The 19,923-nt window shown below is 40.7% G+C and overlaps 1 protein-coding gene across 1 annotated transcript in view; it reads right to left on the bottom strand.

Annotated features, from left to right (window-relative positions):
* Positions 1-19,440, bottom strand: part of LOC122564440 (endothelial lipase-like) — a 33,695-nt gene extending 14,255 nt beyond the window's left edge. The window contains exons 1-7 of the mRNA XM_043719344.1: positions 19,110-19,440; positions 7,065-7,261; positions 4,546-4,725; positions 4,190-4,301; positions 2,445-2,669; positions 1,185-1,427; positions 525-645 (exon numbers count right to left, since the gene is read on the bottom strand). Coding sequence (XP_043575279.1) covers positions 525-645; positions 1,185-1,427; positions 2,445-2,669; positions 4,190-4,301; positions 4,546-4,725; positions 7,065-7,261; positions 19,110-19,200 — 1,169 coding nt within the window. The 5' untranslated portion in view covers positions 19,201-19,440. The remainder of the gene's footprint in view (positions 1-524; positions 646-1,184; positions 1,428-2,444; positions 2,670-4,189; positions 4,302-4,545; positions 4,726-7,064; positions 7,262-19,109) is intronic.
* Between the last annotated feature and the right edge of the window lie 483 nt (positions 19,441-19,923).

The raw sequence follows: 19,923 nt of genomic DNA, 5'->3' as shown, positions 1-19,923 counted from the left end.
ATACATAAATGCAAGTATTTTGCATTCTCAAGGCCAAAGCTGTTTCCTGAAAACAATCATGATCCACTTAATTGATGGGTGTGATACACAACAGGAAAAATAAACTTCTAAGTTACAACTTCCACTATTCAACTGACTTGGGATGATTCCACAAAAGTGAAATTATCAATTTTAAATTAAAAATTGTGGAGAAATACTAACATTACTTTATTAATGTAGTAATGTGGTAACAGTAATTTTAGATTCTTTAAACCCTGACAGAAGCTGGGTAGGAGAACAGATGAAATTACCACAATGATGACATGCTCCCCCCCCTCCCCCACACCAAACCCCAAACCCCACCTTCACAACCCGATGCCTGCAAGCAAATGCTTCTCTGGGAGTTTCCATGTTAATTTACTGTTTTATGTCCCTGCTAAATACAAAAGAAATTGCCTCTATATCCCACATTTATTGTATACATGCATTCCAGAAATAGCCATTTGCAACCTCGTTATTAACTTTCAAAGATGAGGCATACATACATTTCGATTCTGGTCTTCTTGCTGTTAGCTTTGGTCCCATACAACTTAACATGGAGTTCAGGATTTGAATTCTGTATTTCTTCTGCACTGAACAAGTGCAGTTTCAACTGGTAGTGGAAAACTGGAGAAGAAGTAGAGAAAATATTTTAACTCATAGAGGATAACATTTTAAAAGTCCTGTGCAATTCAATTGTTTTTTTAGGAATCTTGACTAAAGATGCCAAAATCTCAGTGATTCAAAGTCAATAAGGACACTTGGGTTGGTGTATGCATTAGCAAAGTGGTAGCTCTTAGAACTTGCCTCTTTTAACTTATTTATTATTGTCGGATGTACTGAGATACAGTGAAAGGTATTGTGGTCACACTAACTAGACAAATCATAACTTACATACGTACATCAGAGTAACAGAAGACATTGTGGGAATGCAGCAAGAAAGATTCTGAGAAAGTACCAGTTTCAAACTAAATTTTAAACTAAATTGTTGTTTTTAAAGGAGGTACCTTGAAAGATTTTGGCCACTTGCATATAAATCTCATATGTGTGAGGCATTTCCAGGCAGAAACATTCTTCTTATTATTCCTTCCAGATAGAAAGTGTAGCTGTTTTAAAACATATATCTGTGTTTTTGACCATGTATGTAAGGCTTTCCTGTTACTCACCTTTAAAGGGCATATCTGCTCGTGTCTTCAGGTACATCTTGTTGAGACGTTTGCTTCTGATCTTGTTGACATTGTAGCCCAGCTTGTTACAACGATTCCTTCGACAGCTGAGGCACATTCCCTTCTCGAATGTCTTAGTGTCGGGACATCGATACATCAGACTCTGTTTATCCTGGTTCAGGATGGAGTCAACGAAGAGATGCACTGAACGCTCATGCTCACAATAAACAACTTCACCAATATCTGCCAATAGAAATAAGGAAACGATTATAACATTCAAAAATCTCCACACATGTTCCTTACACTTTCTGAAGAAACAGACAAGGGCCTTTGCTACAGGTGTTGGCTGTCTTCCTATAACATATAGATTCTTCAAACTGGCCGAGAACATCAGTAAGAGTAGCCTAACCTAAATATGGGGCCTACCACAGCCAAACTTATAATGTTCACATTAAGTCTAAACACAGTTTCTACAGGCAATTAAGAGTCAGCAGACTCTTAAGGAGGGAATGGAAATAGTATAATTGTCCATTCACTTCAGAGCCTTAGAAATTTCAATTAAATCTCAATAGGACCTTGCAAAGCAGCTTGGTGTCCCTATTATGAATATGAAAAATGAATACTCGGGGTCCACTGCAGTCTAAATGAGTTTTTCAAGCTTGTAAAGTTCACTGGCAAAATTGTTGCAGCATATTATAGCGAAGGCCCAGATGTCAAAGCACGGGCCTAAATAAAATTAAGAAATTTTGCATAACCTAAAATTTGGTGAAAAGTTTTCCACATATGCCACTGAGCAATAAACCTAATAATGAAGGTATCTTATGGAAGTTTCAATGGATTCAAGAAAAAGTGACTGAACTCTGTAGAAAGGAGATAGGATATTGTGAGAATTAGATGCAGGGGCAAGGGAGATGGTGATATTTGGAATTGGACAGGTTTCTTTAGCTTAGGGATCTTTCTTTCTTCTAAAAGTTCATAAAACTGCTTATTAATTTATGATCAACCAATGCAGAACTAATTGGAAGTCAAACCTGGCACACACCTGACATGTCTTGCAGTTAAGTTAGGCCATGAGCTGGTTTCAAATAATAACCAAATAGACTCAGTGAAAAATAATAGAGCTTTTCTGACAATCAGAAAGAAAACTAAGAAACAGGTAATATTTAATTAAATAACCCATTACAGAAACAATCCTAATGAATAGAAATTACAATGAACAAGCATTTTTAGGGCAGGGTGTCAAAATATTGAAATACATACTTGCATTGGCTATAATACTGATGACATCATGAAGGCCACATCCAGGCTGGAAACTGCCACCATTTGGATACACATCAATATGGCCAATTGGTTGTTTGATGCCAATGCTAACTCCCAGTGTATCATATACAAAAGTGTGTAGTACATCTACAAAGTCTGCATCATCTGGGGAGAGTCGCTGGTCCGGGTTGACCCCCTCAAACATGGGTCCAGCTGGATCCAAACCTGGAAAAAAAAGATATGTTTTTTGTTTCAGTGAAAATGACTCCTCTGTACTCACTGCTTTCTGTCTCTCAGAATTGGCTGGCAGCTCTGAAGGTCTTGGCTGCAACAAAGTTGCATGGTGGGTATTGCCGAGAATGTAGACAGGGGCGGCACGGTGGCACGGTGGTTAGCACTGCTGCCTCACAGCGCCAGAGACCTGGGTTCAATTCCCGCCTCAGGCGACTGACTGTGTGGAGTTTGCACATTCTCCCCGTGTCTGCGTGGGTTTCCTCCGGGTGCTCCGGTTTCCTCCCACAGTCCAAAGATGTGCAAGGCCAGGTGAATTGGCCATGCTAAATTGTCCGTAGTGTTAGGTAAGGGGTAAATGCAGGGGTATGGGTGGGTTTCGCTTCGGCGGGTCGGTGTGGACTTGTTGGGCCGAAGGGCCTGTTTCCACACTGTAATCTAATCTAATCTAAAAAAAAAACTACACATGGCGCCTGATAGAACCCTGTTTACAGGCAAGTGAGTGGCATTTGGGTTGGGGAAGAGAGGGAGACATAGCAGGGCAGGGCTTGAATTATGATCTGGTACGAAGGAAGGAATACACTCAGCCATGGTATGGAATACTGAGCTATAGGCTATTTTTCCATTTGCTTATGCAGTTGAAGTCAAATGTAATATCAAGTTCATGCCTTTTTTTTGTCACTGGCTAGGCCAGCATTCGTTGCCCGTAGAGGCTAGTTAAGAGTCAATCACATTGTTGTGGGTCTGGAGTCACATGTAGGCCAGACCAGGTAAGGATGACAGTTTCCTTCCCTAAAGAACATTAGTGAACCAGATCAGTTTTCCTGACAATTGTCTCATTGTAATCATTAGATTCTTAATTCCAGATTTTTTACTGTGGTAGGATTTGAACCCAGATCACCCAGAAAATAACCTGGGTCACTGGATTAACAATCAAGCATTGATACCACTAAGCCATCACCTCCCCACTTAAAATGGACTATAAAATTATGAAGATTTGCAAGGTAGAAGGCAGACACTCAGTTTATCAAGTCTGTGTTGGTTATTTTCTTCCCTCGTCTCTTAGAGTTGCCTTGTCTTTTCTTCTCTTTTAAATATTTGCAACTTAACATTAACATAAAGTCCAACCTCAATTAGTCTATACACAGCAATTCTCTACGGAAAGAAATTGCTGTCAACCTCAAATTGCTGGAGCAGTATCACTGACTTGCCAACCTTTCCCAAGATTCAATAATTAATGCTGTATCAGACAATCTCATTCAGCTTTAGTCTCAATGTCACTTCATATATTGCATTATTTCACTGAGGGTGAGGAGACAATTATCAACCCATCTCTACCTCAGAAGAAGGGCCTCTCTCCTTTATGGTAACTCTTACAGGAGAACTGGCAGCAAGTGCTATGAACTACCACAGTAAAGTCAATATTCTACCAATCCTTAGTCAAATGCATCTTGGATATGATACACTAGGTATATATATTGTCAAAACATTGAACCCAACGTCACCAATCATACCTGTTATTCGTCCAATTTTATTTTGTGTAGCTTTTCCTGCAAATCCTGCAACGTGAGCTCCCAAGCTGTAGCCAATCATATGTATCTTATGAAGCGGCACATCAGTCACCTGCTGCAGTTGTAGAAATTTTTAAAATATGCAGTTAGACAATCTTTTTTTCAGAGTAACAGTAGATTAAAAATAAGTAGCTTTTTTCGTACTTTTTTTTAATGTTCCTTGCTGGACAGTACCCTTCACAGGATATATTACTGTAGTTTATAGCTATGCTAGCCACCCAACCAAAATTAATGATGTTTACTTTGATTGACAACTACAATAGAGAACAACTGCTGAGTTGTAACGTTGCATCACTTACCTCCAGCCAGTCAACTAACATGGCAATTTCTCTTCCAACCACCTCTGAGTTATTGACAGCAATTGTATAAAGTTGGTGTGCACGCTCAAGCCAGTTGACTACAATGATGTTTGCATATACTTCTTGTGTTTGCAGAGCTTTAACCATTCCGCTGATCCAAGATTCCATCAGTCCAGTTGTCTAGAAACAAGAGCAATGATTATAAATAAAAGTAACTTCTTCATGTTTCACTGATATACTTTTGTGAACCCTCAGTAGGTTTTAAGAAAATTTAATTTGTTCTAAGCCTCATCAACTCTCCTCCTTTAAGATGCTCCTGGAAACCTAGCTGTTTTGCTTTATTGATTATAGGCATATCAAATAAGTACAAAAGAATACATCAACTCTTGAGGTGAACTATAAGATAAACTCATATAAAAGCACACCGCCAACTCCAAAAATAACAACAATTTGTATTATAACATGTTAATCACATGATAAAAATTCCAATGTACTTCACAGTGGTGGTATTAAAAAAATTGACACCAAATCACATAAGGTGAAAGTAGGGCAAATGCCAAAACCTTAGTGAAGGTGTTAAATTTTAAGAAATGTCTTAAAGGAGGAGACAGAAAGGCAGAGACATTTAAGGAATGAATTTCAGGGTTTAGGTCTTGACTGAAGTTGTGGCTAACACAAAAATTAAAGTCAGGAATGTTCAGGAAACCAGAAATAGAGGAAAGAGGAAATTACGGAAGGTTGTAGGTTTGGTGGGGATAATAAAGAGGGGAAGGGGGTAAGGCCTTGGGGTATTTCAAATCAAGGATGAGACTTTTCACTATTGAGGCATTGCTGAACCAGATTCCCATCATTCAGCGAGCACAGGAGTGATGGGCAAATGGAACTTAGGACACAGGAAGCAGATTATTGGGCACCTTTAAATTTATAGAATCCAGCAAAGAGCTGAGATTCTCCCTCAAGGTCTCCCTCTCTCACCTAACTTCAAAATGCAGGCGCAGTAACTGGATAACTGTCAGAGGCATTAACCAACACTCTTGCCACAGTGTAATTATAATTGTCTTCTATTTGATCTAATGATTACTCCACTTGCTCTTACTCTGAAAACAATCTTGGTTCAAATTTGAATTAGTTAACCAAAGAAAAGAGCATTCTTTTAATTACTCATATCCATTATATCTTTCAAGTGAGATCTCACAGATTATTCCCATCTTGTCAATTATTCAAAGATGAGGATAACAGCTTTTAGTTCACCCTTAATAATTGACTACAAACTTCAAAAAATCTGAAAGAAACAGCCTCACTTTTATTTGCCAATCACTATCTACTACAATGTTACTTGGTCATTGATGGTTGAACAACTTGCAGTTTGCATTGGGAAATGTTCTGTATTATATGCGTCATTTACATGATAAAAACCTAAGAATCAAGGATCAGCAATCATTTTTATACATGGTGTTCTTAGAAGCACAACAGTAACTTGCTTTAACATAATAAAGTGCCCTAAAGTGATTTGCAGAAGAGTTTTTAAACAGTATTTGACACAGCAAGCCACAAAAGGATATATTGGAAAAGGTGACCAAAATTTTATTCAAAGACATAAGTGTAAAAGAGTATTTTAAAAAAGGAGGGAAAGGGAGTGAGCTGGAGGGGTTAAGGAGGAAAAACTAAGGTTGGAGGCAGCTGGAGGTAGGACCAAGAATGGTAGAGTAATGAAATCAGAGATGCTAAAAGAAAAATAAGTTTAGATGATGGAACTCAAAGGATTGGACGGCTGCAGTTGGTCAGAGGGACAGGATGGAATGAGGCAATGCGATGAATGCTGTACTGTTATACACACTTTCTTATTAAACTGAAGTCTTTCTGCTGCCTCGTGTCAATGTAAAAGATCCCATACCTTATCCATTTGTGGGTCATCCTGATCTTGAGTAAAATACCTTCACTAAATTTGCTGATTTGGTACTGGGATTGCACAATTTGCCACAAAACTTTCTGGGCTAAATTTAGTGTAGGGTGAAGAAGGCTGACCCACTTCTGATCAGGAAACAATGACCCTGATTTTAACCATATGCATCAATGTTGGGCTTCTTTATCATTTAATTTTGATATACTCAAAGCTTTTATAATAAAATTAAGTCACTCGAATACTCGATCTAATTTTTTTTTAAACCTGTCCTTTTTCAACAACTTAGTGAATCATGTTTTTATTTTTGATAACAGTGTGTGTGAATAAAGCACAATATTTTAAGGACCTTGTTTTAAAACGACTGCTCCCCAGAGTTAGAATTAATGAACTAGATTTTTGAAAAGACTCATTGCAAGTCAATAAAAAGTTTAGTATAGTTTATTTACTGCATAAAATAACTACAGTTTTAAAGGTTTTAATCATGTTCCCCAAAAGATTAAGATTATTTGTTGATGTGCATCTGAATATTTGCATAATTAGCAAAATGAGATATCTAAGATGGTCAGTACTTCAGTTCTGAGGAGATTAGACAATATTAGCAGACTGTGCAACTCACCGTCCACCCATGGATGATAACAAATGTCTTAGACGTCACATTGAAGTTACATTTCACCAGACTCTCTCCCACACCTGCAATAATGTCACAGTCCTCATCATCAGTCAATTTTGAGCTCTGAAGGCTAAACGTTGTCTGAATATTGCTGTAGTCCCAACCTTTATTTTCCTTATGCATCAGATTGTGGCCCGATTTGCCTGTAAGAAAACCACTAAAGGTCAGGTTCAGGAACTCAGTACAAGGTTGCAGTTAAACTAAAAAATGAAATAATAATGAAACACTAAAACTCTGCTCAAACTCTGATATCTGCTCATATACCCCAAGGCTATGTATTGTCTAGAGACACAAAAGGAGACAAGAAAAAAGGCTTACGACTGCTTCAAGAGATTGGATCAGATTGTGCTGGTTTGTTCCGTAGAGAAAATTGAAATGGTACAGCAAAGCAAGATTGGACCCAGCAGTTGTTAAAATCATTTTATAAAGTATGCTGTATATGTTAGTATAAAGATGAAGGTATTATATCAGTTATCAGTTAACAATGCATTCAAGCTTTGTAAACTCAATTGATTTTTGATCTAGAAGACGGTCTGCCTAAATTTGGGATTTGGCCTGATAACTTGAGCTTTAGGTCTCCTTCATTCCATATAAGATATACAAACTGTATTAGCATTCACTATTTTATAATAACCAAATAAGTTATTCAAGTTGTACTGTGACAGGCAACGTTCCAAAAGGTCAATTCTTCAAATCAAATGAAGGCGCAGTGCAGAAAATGTGTAATTTTTAATTGAACTGCAACGAATATATTTTAGAAATTCAGATCCGTCATGTCAAACGATAAATCACAACTGTGGCAGATATCCTCTAACTTTAAAGTGAATGATGTAGTTTTCTATACAACGTGTGCCAAGAAAAGAGGAATAAATGAGTAGAGGACATAAAATAAAAGACTTCTGTCAGCACACAAATTTATGAACATCATTTAAAGGAAAAGTTAACGTTAATAGAATTCACAATTTATTTTGCTTATATGAGTAATCTACCAGAAATGTAAAATACCAGAGGAAAATATCAGCTATAACATCTAGGTTTTATAGTGGGGATAGTGTCCCTACATCACAGCATGAATGTTGGTTCCATTTAAAAGCCCTGTGGCCATAAATGTAGTTACCCAAGAGCAACAGGGCTCACGCTAACATTCCTACTGGAGCGTGAGGACCCTGCCCCTAAGTCCCATTCCCATGAGCAGCCAGCCAATGAAATGGGAATATTTGCGACCACAGGCTATCTCCAAATGGGCAAGTAACTTGGAACCTGGACTTGCAGGTAAGTCAGTCTGGGGACACATGCAGGTCAAGATTAGAGTGGTGCAGGAAATGCACAGCAGGTCAGGCAGCATTCGAGGAGCAGGAAAATCGTCGTTTCGGGCAGGATCCCTTCATCAAGAACGATCTGCCGAAACGACGATTTTCCTGCTCCTCAGATGCTGCCTGACCTGCTGTGCATTTCCAGCACCACTCTAATCTTGACTCTAATCTCCAGCATCTGCAGTCCTCACTTTCGCCACACATGATGGTCAATCAGGCAAGCTCCAGGGAGCTGGCTTAAGTGATCAGTTTAAATAGGATGCAATGGAGTGGGCAGTGGAGGAAGGAAAGGTTGCAATATCTGGTGGGCACCACTAATTAGCACAGGCTACTCAGTCAGAAGGCCACTCCTCCAGCCCAGATACAAGGCTGAGTACTTGGAAATTTGGCATCAGCATCCCATGGGGTGGGTCAGCAGAAGATGGAAAATGTTGGTCAAATTTATATTCAGTTTAACAATTATGAACTCAGATGCTCATAACTAATTAGTTTCAACATCCTTGATTAAATATGTTAAGAATGTTACTGCAGAAGTAAGGAACATTTGCTTTCTTGGATGACCTTGGATGTAATATTGGGCTTATTATTCTTGAAATAACTGGTCATTATCCTTCAATAAATCTCCAGTAGTTATATCACAATGATTTATCCTTCAGTGGTGAGCTCCTTCATATTACAAGTTAGGTAATTACATCCCACTAAGACCAAAGGAAGGTCTCAAGTCCTTGGTCAATCACAGAGAAGTGGTGGTCCATCGAATCTACCAGCACAGCAAGAGAAGGCACTGCCCATTCTAACTGTCATTGCTTTGCTACAACTATCCAATAAGTCTTCTCCATAGCCTCATCATTTTTGCGCTTCAGGTATTTATCCACAGTGCATTCCATTTCATCACAATAAGGTGCTGTTAAAATAATTGGTGCAATACCAAAATGACATCCCTTGCACCTGGATTAGAGAGGATGGGGAAAAGTTCTTGAAATCCAGCGACCTCAGTATAGTGTGTGTGTGTGTGTCAATCCTCACAGAACAGGCTCAGAACTCAGATAGGAACCATAACCATTTTGGCAAGGTGAAGGAAAGTAGCTGGTACTCATTGAATTGTCCCCTACAGGAAATCAATCACTGTTTGTGTGAGTGGAGGCCAGTGTATCACAGGAATCAGTGATCATTCCCTTATTGTTTGTGATAGTGGAAACAATATAGCTGAGAATGTAGGGGAGATGATAAGTAGATTTGCGGATGACACAAAGATTGTCTGAGTAGTTAATAGTGAGGAGGAAATAGACTGGTTAATCAGATGGACAGACCAATGGCAGATGAAATTTAACTCTGAGAAGTGTGAGGTGATAAGATAAGGAAGTGTTCAATGAATGGCAGGACACTCAGAAGAACAGAGAGATCTTGGGGTGCTTGTCTACATATCCCCAAAGGTGGCAAAACAGGTTAGTAGGGTTGTTAAGAAGGCATGCGTGACACTTGCCTTTATTACTCATGACACAAATTGTAAGAGCAGAAAGGTTATTTTAGAGCTGTTCAAAACTTTGGTTAACCACAACCAGGGTAGCATGTGTGTGTCTGGTGACTGCATTATAGGAAGGATGTGATTCCACTAGAGTGGATGAACAGAAACATTTGGAACTATAGTCAATAAATAGGAGTCTGATGTAGATATCCTTGTTATCCAGATGTTGCAGGGATGATGGTAGTTGGTAGGGAGATGGTACCTGCTGTAAACCTGTTGCGCTGGTCAGCAAATTGTAAAGCAGGGCAATTTGGCAGGCTGGAGCTGATGTCATTTCTAATGAAGGGCTTATGATTGAAACGTTGACTCTCCTACTCCTTGGATGCTGCCTGACCGGCTGTGCTTTTCCAGCACCACACTTTTTGACTCTGGAGTTGATGTCAGCTGTTCATAATTATGGAGGTCAGAGCCACCAGGTGACAGTCATTGAGGCACACTGCATGGTTTCTCTTTGGCACTCAGATGATGATGGTCTTCTTGAAGCCACTCCTGCCAGCTGGTCTGCACAGGATGGCCAGGGACTCTATCCAGTCCACACAACAACACTTCTATTCCTCCGCAGACTAAGGAACTTCAGCATGTCCACAAAGACTCTTACCAATTTTAATAAATGTACTATAGAAAGTATCCTATCTGCATATCACAGCGTGGAACAGCAACAGCTCTTCCCAAGACTGCAAGAAACTACAGAGAGTTGTGAATACTTCCCAGCCCATCGTGCAAACCAGCCTTCCATCCATTGATTCCATCTGTATTTCCCGGTGCATCAGGAAAGCCACTAACATAACCAAAGCTCCCTCCCACTCAGTTATACTCTCTTCCACCCTCTTCTATCAGGCAGAAGATATAAACATTTGATACACATAAGAACAGATTCAAGAACAGCTTCTACCTCGCTGTTATCAGATTTTTGAATGAACTTCTCAAATGTGTTAATTTTGATCTGTCTTTCTGCGTCTTCTCTGCAGCTGTAACACTGTATTCTGTGCTCTGTTCTGCTAAGCTGATGCACTTCGCATGGTTCGATCACCTGCATATCACGCAAAACAACACTTTTCACTGTATCTCAGTATATGACAATGATAAATCAATCTCAAAATCAAACTCAAATGCAGTACCTAGCAGGATGTACACCTCACAACTTTTAAAAAAGTACACAGATGAGCAGTTGAAATGTCATAACATTCAAGGCCAAGGGACAAGTGTTGGAAAGTGGGATTATTGTAGATTGCCCCTTGCAAAGTCAATGGGCAAAAGGACATCTTCTATACTGTATGACTTTACTGTAATGACACTGTTTGGGGGGAAAGTGAATGGAGAAACAAAAACCAAACCCTGAACAATTAAAGAAATACACAGAATTTACACCAGTTTTTAATAACACTGACCATTAGTGTATTACACAAAGTATACAGTGTAATGCTGACTCATGAGAAAGACGTCTGCTCTGCCACTCCTATCATCTTAATCCATTCTTCTATTAATAGCCACTCAGATTCAAACGGAGTTACTGACCTTACAAAGCAGTGTTTCACCTAGGGAGGAGATTTGGTAGGAAAGAACAAAGAAAGATAAACTAAGGTGGAATCAATTGTCAGCACTGTAAAGCTATATGTGGGAGGAGGAGGCAAAGTGATAATTGCTACATTTTTTGGATTTTACTCAGGACATTTCTTTTCCTGGTTTCAATACCTGAGACCGCTCTCTAACTGAGCTTACATTTCCCACAATCAAAATGGTGCTTCTAGCTACTCAATAGTAAGGCCATTGATAACAAGGCAAGCTAATTGAACAGAAAACAACAACCAGCAACTGTTATATTTTGTACCCTTGATTTTAGAAGGTAAGAGAGTAAACCAACGCATTAAATTTATTGGTTTGGCCTTTCCTTCATGTACCTAACCAGTGCTGATTGGGCAAGTTTGGTTTTTGTGTGATAATGTAAACAGCCTGATAGCAAGTCTAGAGTCAGTTCTAAATTTCTTACAGAACAATGTAAAACAGACTGTTAGTTCACCACTCCCTGTTTTATGCTATCCACCATAGCAAGAATTAGCTGCAGTTTCCATGTTTTGTAATGATTGTAATGACTGTTGGTCATTGTTTTGCAATTTAATCTGCTCTTAACACTGTAGGTATATTCACAACATGAAAAAAACCACTACCCATGATACAAACAATATTTTACTTTGGTCATGAGGATATCAAATATGGAATGCACTGTTTAATGTGGAACTGAGCAAAATAGTTCCAGGTTCAAACTACAGTCTGAATTGAATTAATTCATCTCAGCCAGGAAAGGTTGATGAGCTGTAATTAACTGCTTAATCATGATGTGGGAAAAATTAAACCAGGAATTCCACATTTGATTACTATTTAACAGCTGAGGATATTGGGAAAAAAATAGAACCAGAATATCAATGATTCCACCCAATGTAGAATGGCACTCTAACATTCCCTCAGCTCAGTTATGAGGAATTGCCACTTGGGTAACTATTATAGGGCAGCTAGTCCCAAAGGAAACTGTTCTGACACTTGGAAAAACTGAGCAAGAAAAAGTAGTCAATCAGATAAGCTATGATTATAATTATACTTTTCCAGGAAACTAGCAGCTAGCCTGTGTACAATATTCAGAGAGCCCCTACATGGTAACTTGATGCTACGTTACTGTGACAAGCATCTGTTTTGATTCACACATGTGATTGGCAGAGCAGGAACTAGCACATATTTTTGTTCATCATAATTTTTAAATTGGGCAACACAGTGACTCAGTCGTTAGCACTGCACCAGAGTCTCAGGTACAATTCCACCCTCAGGAGACTGTGTGGAGTTTGCACATTCTCTCTGTGTCTGTGTGGGTTTCCTCCAGGTGCTCTGCTTCCTCCCACAGTCCAAAGATGAGCAGGGAAGGTAGATTAGCCATGGAAGATGTAGAGATGGAATGCTCATTGGAGGGGCAGTGTGGACTCGATGGGCCGAATTGCCTGCTTCCACATTGCAGAGACTCAATGAATTGATCTATGAAACTCCCTCATCATCCAATGAGCCCTGTTTTTACCCCTTAACCTTGTTGGAATGTGCCGATGTGTCTCCCTGAAGTATCTGCTGCTTAAGGTATTGCTGCTAATTTTTGTTTATATGTTATCCTGGCTACCTCCCTATATATCAAGTGGTTTGTTCAATCTAAATAAATGTAAGGTGCTACATTTTGGTAGGGAAAATCAGGGCAGGACTTATACACTTGAAGGTAGGCCTTGGGGGTGTTGCTGAACAAAGAGACCTTGGAGTGCAGGTTCATAGTTCCTTGGAACTAGACTCACAGGTAGACAAGATTGTGAAAAAGGCATTTGGTATGCTTGCCTTTATTGGTCAGTGCATTGAATAGAGGAGTTGGGAGGTCATATTGCAGCTGGACAAGACACTGGTTAGGTCACTTCTGGAATACTGCATTCAATTCTGGTCTTCCTGCTATAGGAAGGATGTTGTGAAACTTGAAAGGGTTCAGAAAAGATTTACAAGGATGTTGCCAGTGTTGGAGGATTTGAATTCAACTAGGAGACAGTGGGGACTGTAGATGCTCGAGATCAGAGTCGAGAGTGTACTGCTGGAAAATCACAGCAGGTCAGGCAACATCCGAGGAGCAGGAGAGTCAACGTTTCAGGCATAAGCCCTTCATCAGGAATGAGACTTGTAGGTCAGGGCTGAGAGGTAAATGGGAGGGGGTGGGATTTGCGAAAAGGCAGCTGAGAAAGCGATAGGTGGATGAAGATGAGGGAGAAGGTTATAGGTCAGTGGGGGAAGTGATGGACAGGTCTGGAGTTGGAAGCTTGGGACTGGGATAATGTGGGGGGAGGGGAAAATGAGGAAACTGTTGAAATCCACATTTATCCCGTGTGGTTGCAGGGTCCCAAAGTGGAATATGAGTCAGATGGTAATGGTTTGGCGGTGGAGGAGGCCCAGGACCTGCATGTCCTTGACGGAGTGGGAGGGAGAGTTGAAGTGTTCAACCACAGGGGTGATGGGGTTGGTGGGTGCGGGTTTGAACTATAGTTAGAGGCTGAATAGGCTAGACTGTTTTCCCTGGAGCTTTGGAGGCGGAGGGGTGACCTTATAGAGGTTTATAAAATCATGAGGGGCATGGATAGGGTAAATAGACAAGGTCTTTTCCATGGTTTGGGGTAGTCCAGAATGAGAGGGCATAGGTTTAGGGTGAGAGGGGAAAGACATAAAAGAGACCTAAAGGGCAACTTTTTCACGCAAAGGGTGGTGCATGTATGGAATGAGCTGCCAGAGGAAGTGGTGAAGGCTGGTACAATTACTACATTTAAAAGGCATCTGGATGTGTATATGAATAGAATGGGTATAGAGGTATATGGGCCAAATGGGCAAATAGATTAATTTAGGATATCGGCATGGACCAAAGGGTCTGTCTCCATGCTGTACATCTCCATGACTCTATTACTTTAAATAGGATTAGATTGATTCATGATATCCAGTCAGCATGGATGAGTTGGACTAAAGGGTCTGTTTTTGTGCTGTACATCTCTATGACTCTATGATCTATGACTAGAAATGCTAACGAATAGAGGAGTTTATCTTTGAACCATGCATCAGCAGGAAGCAGGATGATTTTTCAGAAAGCATTTGATGTCTCATTGTCTGGATCCATGAAGCAGTCTACTGGAACCTACTCAACATCCAAAGAATCTCATGCAAGTTAATTATTGAGGTTTGGGTAGTAATGACGCTTTCGACAGCTGATACAAGAGAAGGTGATCATGAAGGTTAAAAGTGGAAATTCAAGTCATAAAAATGTTATGAATGCTTACGTTCAAACTTTGCAGCTGAACTTACTTGAAGAATAGGTTAAACTCAGTAAACATTAAACTCAGTACATGGAAAAATCACTGGGGCTGAAGTTATCTTGCATGTGACAGATGCTTCAGCATTCATATGCAGGTGAGAGCACACACACACACACGAAATGCATTGCCTCAGCTATTGTATTGCACTAATCCATAAGTATCTAGGGAACATGCCAGAAACTTTTAAAGTTGTGAATGAAACATTAAAATAATGGTCCTAATAAGTTGCTGTGGGTTTAACTGTTATTGGCTTGCCGCAATTCCAGATTGGCCACACGATAATCCTCACACCAACTCTCCACCCACCCCCTTCAATTTAAAGAGCTAATTACTATTGCATTTAATTGGAGACATTAATTGGAAACTAAAACAGACATTGCTGGAAAAGTTCAGCAGGTCTGGCAGCAGCTGTGCAGAGAAATCAGATTTAACGTTGAGGGTCCAGTGACCCTTCCTGAGAATTGCATCTGCAGTTTTCCCGGCTTCTATCCAGATGTTAATGGTCTGGTTTCTAGCTACATCAAGGCAAACCTGTCTGCTGAGACGGTGATTCTGCTGGTGCTGCAATGGTTTTTTGGCCACCTTCTGAACAGGTTTACTTTAGTGGACTGGTAGGAATAGCTTTGGCCTGGAAGAGGCAGAACAGCAAGGGAAAACAGGGAAGAACAGGAGCAAAAATAGGAGCAAAAATAAGCTCCACCACCTGAGAATGCCAAATTTGGAGCAGGAGGTGACCAAGAGTAGAGAGTGTCAGAACAGTGTGGCGTGAATGGACCACCAGTGACTCTAAATCCTACAGGTCTCAAAGTGTAACATTCCCATATCTTCAGGGGAGCAATTTACCTACAGAAACCTCAGTGAGAAGAAATGTTTCAGGTGCATTTCCTCTATAAATAATGTGTTAAATGAGCGACTTCACCTCCTGCAGTAACTAATTGAACTTTAGGCCAGGGCACTGACAATGCTTCCTGTGGCTGACACAGTCACCGTGGCTCTATTTTTACCATAGTTTCCTTTCAGCTTGCAGCAGATGAGATGAGTGCCATTTTACAGTTTTAAGGCTGCCAATATGCTAGAGAATGACAAGGGGCTCTTCACATCAGGAAGCATACTTATAACCCTTTCCCATGGTCAGAGAAAAGGAGACTAAGCAAGCATTAAATTTAAGATATATTGGAAGTTTATCTAAGATCCATGTTGCCATGTACAATTCTTATCGTTAGTCTAGTATCTTTCTCAATACATTTCACTTTCTCAATGTCGATCTTATTTGCAGATAATATATTGTGTTTCAATCATCTGTATTGCCTTTGTCCAATACAGCTCATCATGTTAAATGCTACTTTCTGGTTTGGCCACTAATTCCTATTAGAGTCTACAAAGAGCTACAGAGCAGAGTAGCAATGCTGCTACACTGCCACCAGTAAGGTCATTAAGCAGAAAGCTGGCATGCTGAAGTGATATATTGTATGTACTGCCTGGACTATTCCAATGGAGCTCTACAACACATTGCTGTGATTTGTCATCCTCTGGTGATGACTGCACAACTTCCCCAGTGTGAGGGGCCTGCCTTTGGCACAACCTGGGTGGCAAGAAATGGAGCAGGAGATGCAGCAGGAATGAGCAGTATAGCAAAAACGAGGAACACCATGAAGAGTATGGACAGCAAGTGCCCCCAGATCCTAGAACTCTCAAAGAGTTGCTTGAAGAGTGCTCCACATGAAACATGTCGCCTATCCAAAATAAAGCAACAATCCCACAACTTTTATCACCACCCGCCATTATCTTTCTTCTGTCCACCCCAGTGAATCTTTCCCTCAGTTCACTACTTATATAAATATCAAAACTAAATCCAGAACAAAAGGTTGATTTATCAGACAACTGAATTCTATTTGTATTACTATCTGGGAGACCCTTGTTCAGAAAAAACTTCTGTATGAAGGGACACCGTCAGTTAGAGGAAGTTCAGAAAAGGAATAGGAGAAAGGAAAGCTAGTGATTTCAAGGCCAAAGACCAATTCCACTTCCTGGCCAATGTGTGGTCAGATCTGATCTTTTTAAGGAAAAAGCTTCTTGAAATAAGCCACCGTTACACCAATGCAGAAGTGATGTGAGCCTCCAGGGCTCCTTGAAAACACTGCCCCCTGAAGCCAAGGTTGCAGCTCTCTGCAATGTTAGCTACCATGGAAGTAGTCAACCTTGACATCAGCATGGTGGGCACCACCATGGTTTCTATGGAGCTGTGCACTTGACCCATATTGGATAAATGCTTTGGCACAAATTTGGGCAGTTTTTTTTCCACACTGCGATCTATTGCTTGCAGTTTCCTGATGAGTGTCCTTTAGGCCTTGCTGCAGTCTGTGCTCTCGCATTTGATATCTGAGCCCACTGCAGCAGCGTTAGTATGCATTTTTGCTCTATGTAACTTTGGCTCCTGACGGTTTAGCACCCCTGACCCAGCCTGCGTATACCTGTGATGTACTGCAGAATCTCATCACCTGCTTAACCTTGCGTGTCTCAAGGTTGTGAAACTGTGAGGGAATCATACTGCAGCAAGAAGAGAATGGGGGAAAGTTGGAGCCTGCAGATGTCAAACACCACAAGGGCAACAGGAGGGAAGGGATTAGCCAGACAATACGAAGGAAGCTGCTTTGATAAATGCAGCTTACCCAGCGATGTTAGCGTTCTTTGAGTATGGTAGTGAAGTGCCACTGCCTCACAACAATAGGACACTGCTCTACCTCACCGCCTACCAGTGGGAAAACAGCATCTTACATTAGGGAAGTTTTATTATTACCACTGCCCCAGAGGAAAAGCTCAAGCACCAAGGGGATGGGGCAGGGGATGCCAGGCCACCTCCAGAGTTGAACATTCACAGAATCATAGAATCCCTACAGTCTGGAAACAGACCATCCGGCCCAACAAGTCCACACCAACCCTCCAAAGAGTAACTCACCCAGACCCATTCCCCTACACTATTACTCCACATTTACCCCTGACTAATGGACCTAGCCTACACATCCCTGGACACTGTGGGCAACTTGGCATGGCCAATTCACCTCACCTGCACATGTGGGAGGAAACTTGGATGGAAAGCACGCGGATACGCGGACTGAACATTGAGTTCAGCCGGGAAAAGGAAACAATGTACTTTAACTTTCGAACATCTCGAAGCGCTATACAACTAAACTAAGTACTTTCTGCAGTGTAGTCGCTGTTGTAAAAACTGTTGGAACCGGCTGCTGTGGTCAATTTAACCTGTCTGTTGTTTACCTGCGGATGATCTTTTTTACAGGAGTCAGAGAGGGGGACTGTGTTTCAAACATCTCGGCATCTCTGAATCGTTTTCCTGCTCCCAGACTTCTCTGCCCTCCTACCTTTCTCATTTCTCCCGCACGCCTCGCTTTCTTTGTAAACTGTTGGCTTCTCTCTGTAAGTCGATCTAAAGTTGACTTTTGCTTTCCGTACAGTTCTTTGAAAATCAATTGGAGTTTTGCCTCGTAACACTGGCCTTCTTGCCTAATTCCCTCGCCTCAGTCTTGGGATGAAAACTGACTAAACCCGATCATTGGATCTGCCCACAGCCCCGCCACCCATTCTGCCATCAAGCAGCGTTCAGGGGTTCACCAGGAGTTGAGGACAGCCAGGTGTATGATTGGTAACACAACTACTCGGTGAAGATGTCTTAGAATATACCACGGCCTCTTGTCTTCAGAAGGTATTTGGGTTAGTTGTGCAGCAATCCAGCCGCTTTGCACGGAAGGACATTGCTGTTGTCATTTAAGGAAGATTTTTTTCCCGTTAAAACCAAAGGCTGAATTGCTGGAGAAACTCAGCAGCATTTGAGGAGTGAGAGACAGAATTCATATCGCGGGCCTGGTGACCCTTGTTCAGAGCTGGAGAAGTGTCACTGGAGCCGAAACGTTAACTTTGCTTTCTCTCCGCAGACCTGCTGAGTTTCTCCAGCAATGTCTGGGTTGGTTTCAGATCTCCAGCATCCGCAATTCTTTGTTTTGTGGTGGCGTCTTGTTTCTCCGCACATGAGGAGAAGCGATGCTCTTACAAACAAAGCACTAAGGAGCTTAAACCGACCGGATCAGAGGTACAAGTTCTTACAAGAGTAAAAATGGTATCCTCTTTTATGAATTGAAAGACGCCATGAATTTGTATAAGAATATTAATTACAGGAAGATGCTTCAGAAAAGTTTCCAACACTGTTAGTGTTTAATACTCTTGCTTTTTTAAAGTTTACAGAACACTTGATAATAACTATAAAACGCATTCTTACCAGCAATTGTGTCCTTGAAGTCTTTCTCTGAGAAGCCCACGGATAAGAGAGATAGACAGATACAGAGTGTGACGCTAGTCATCGCCTTCATTCAGATGCCCCTTTGATGTTCGGGTGTGCTTTACAAAGGCGGATCTTTGTGAATTAATGTTTGTACTTTTTAATTAATGATGTTGCTGTTAAAGAGCCAGCCCCGATTCCACTGGCCTCAAAAAGCTACTTCAGACTCTGTGAGTGAGTTCAAACTTTTCAGGCACCTTGTTTCAATTGTTTCACATGCTCGAGTCCTGCAGTTGGCTTTTTAAACAAATCTCTTCAGTCATCCGACTAATCGGCAGATAGATATTTGGCTAATGTTTCAGCATTTCTTCCCCGCCATTGGTCGAGCCTTAGAGGTGGAGTCTGAATATTCAATAGATGAATGACATTGGGGGACTGAGTTCTTACCAAATATTCCAGACTCGACAGGGGTCTGGGAAATTGAATTCTCAGAGAAACGGCAAAATTCATAGTCTTATAATCAGTTTAAAATACGTTAATGTCACCTTTAAGGCGTTTGCTCTTTAAGAAATGCAGTTTGCTGGAAGTTACTAAATTGTTTCACAACTATTTTATAGTCTGTGTAACACGGACAAAATGTTTTATTGCAAAAATACACTTTATTCATAAAATATCATTATGTACATACACAGTTACTGAAGTAGTCTTTGCACATGAAGAGTAAACATTTTAATGTGGCATTTGCTGCAAAAAAAAGCATTTCTTACTTTTGCGGGACAATATTTGCATAGTGTGTAACACGGATGGACGAATT

This window comes from Chiloscyllium plagiosum, chromosome 1 (genome assembly GCF_004010195.1).
Source record: "Chiloscyllium plagiosum isolate BGI_BamShark_2017 chromosome 1, ASM401019v2, whole genome shotgun sequence".
NCBI classification, from domain to species: Eukaryota; Metazoa; Chordata; class Chondrichthyes; order Orectolobiformes; family Hemiscylliidae; genus Chiloscyllium; species Chiloscyllium plagiosum.
This window is presented reverse-complemented; position numbering and strand designations above follow the sequence as displayed.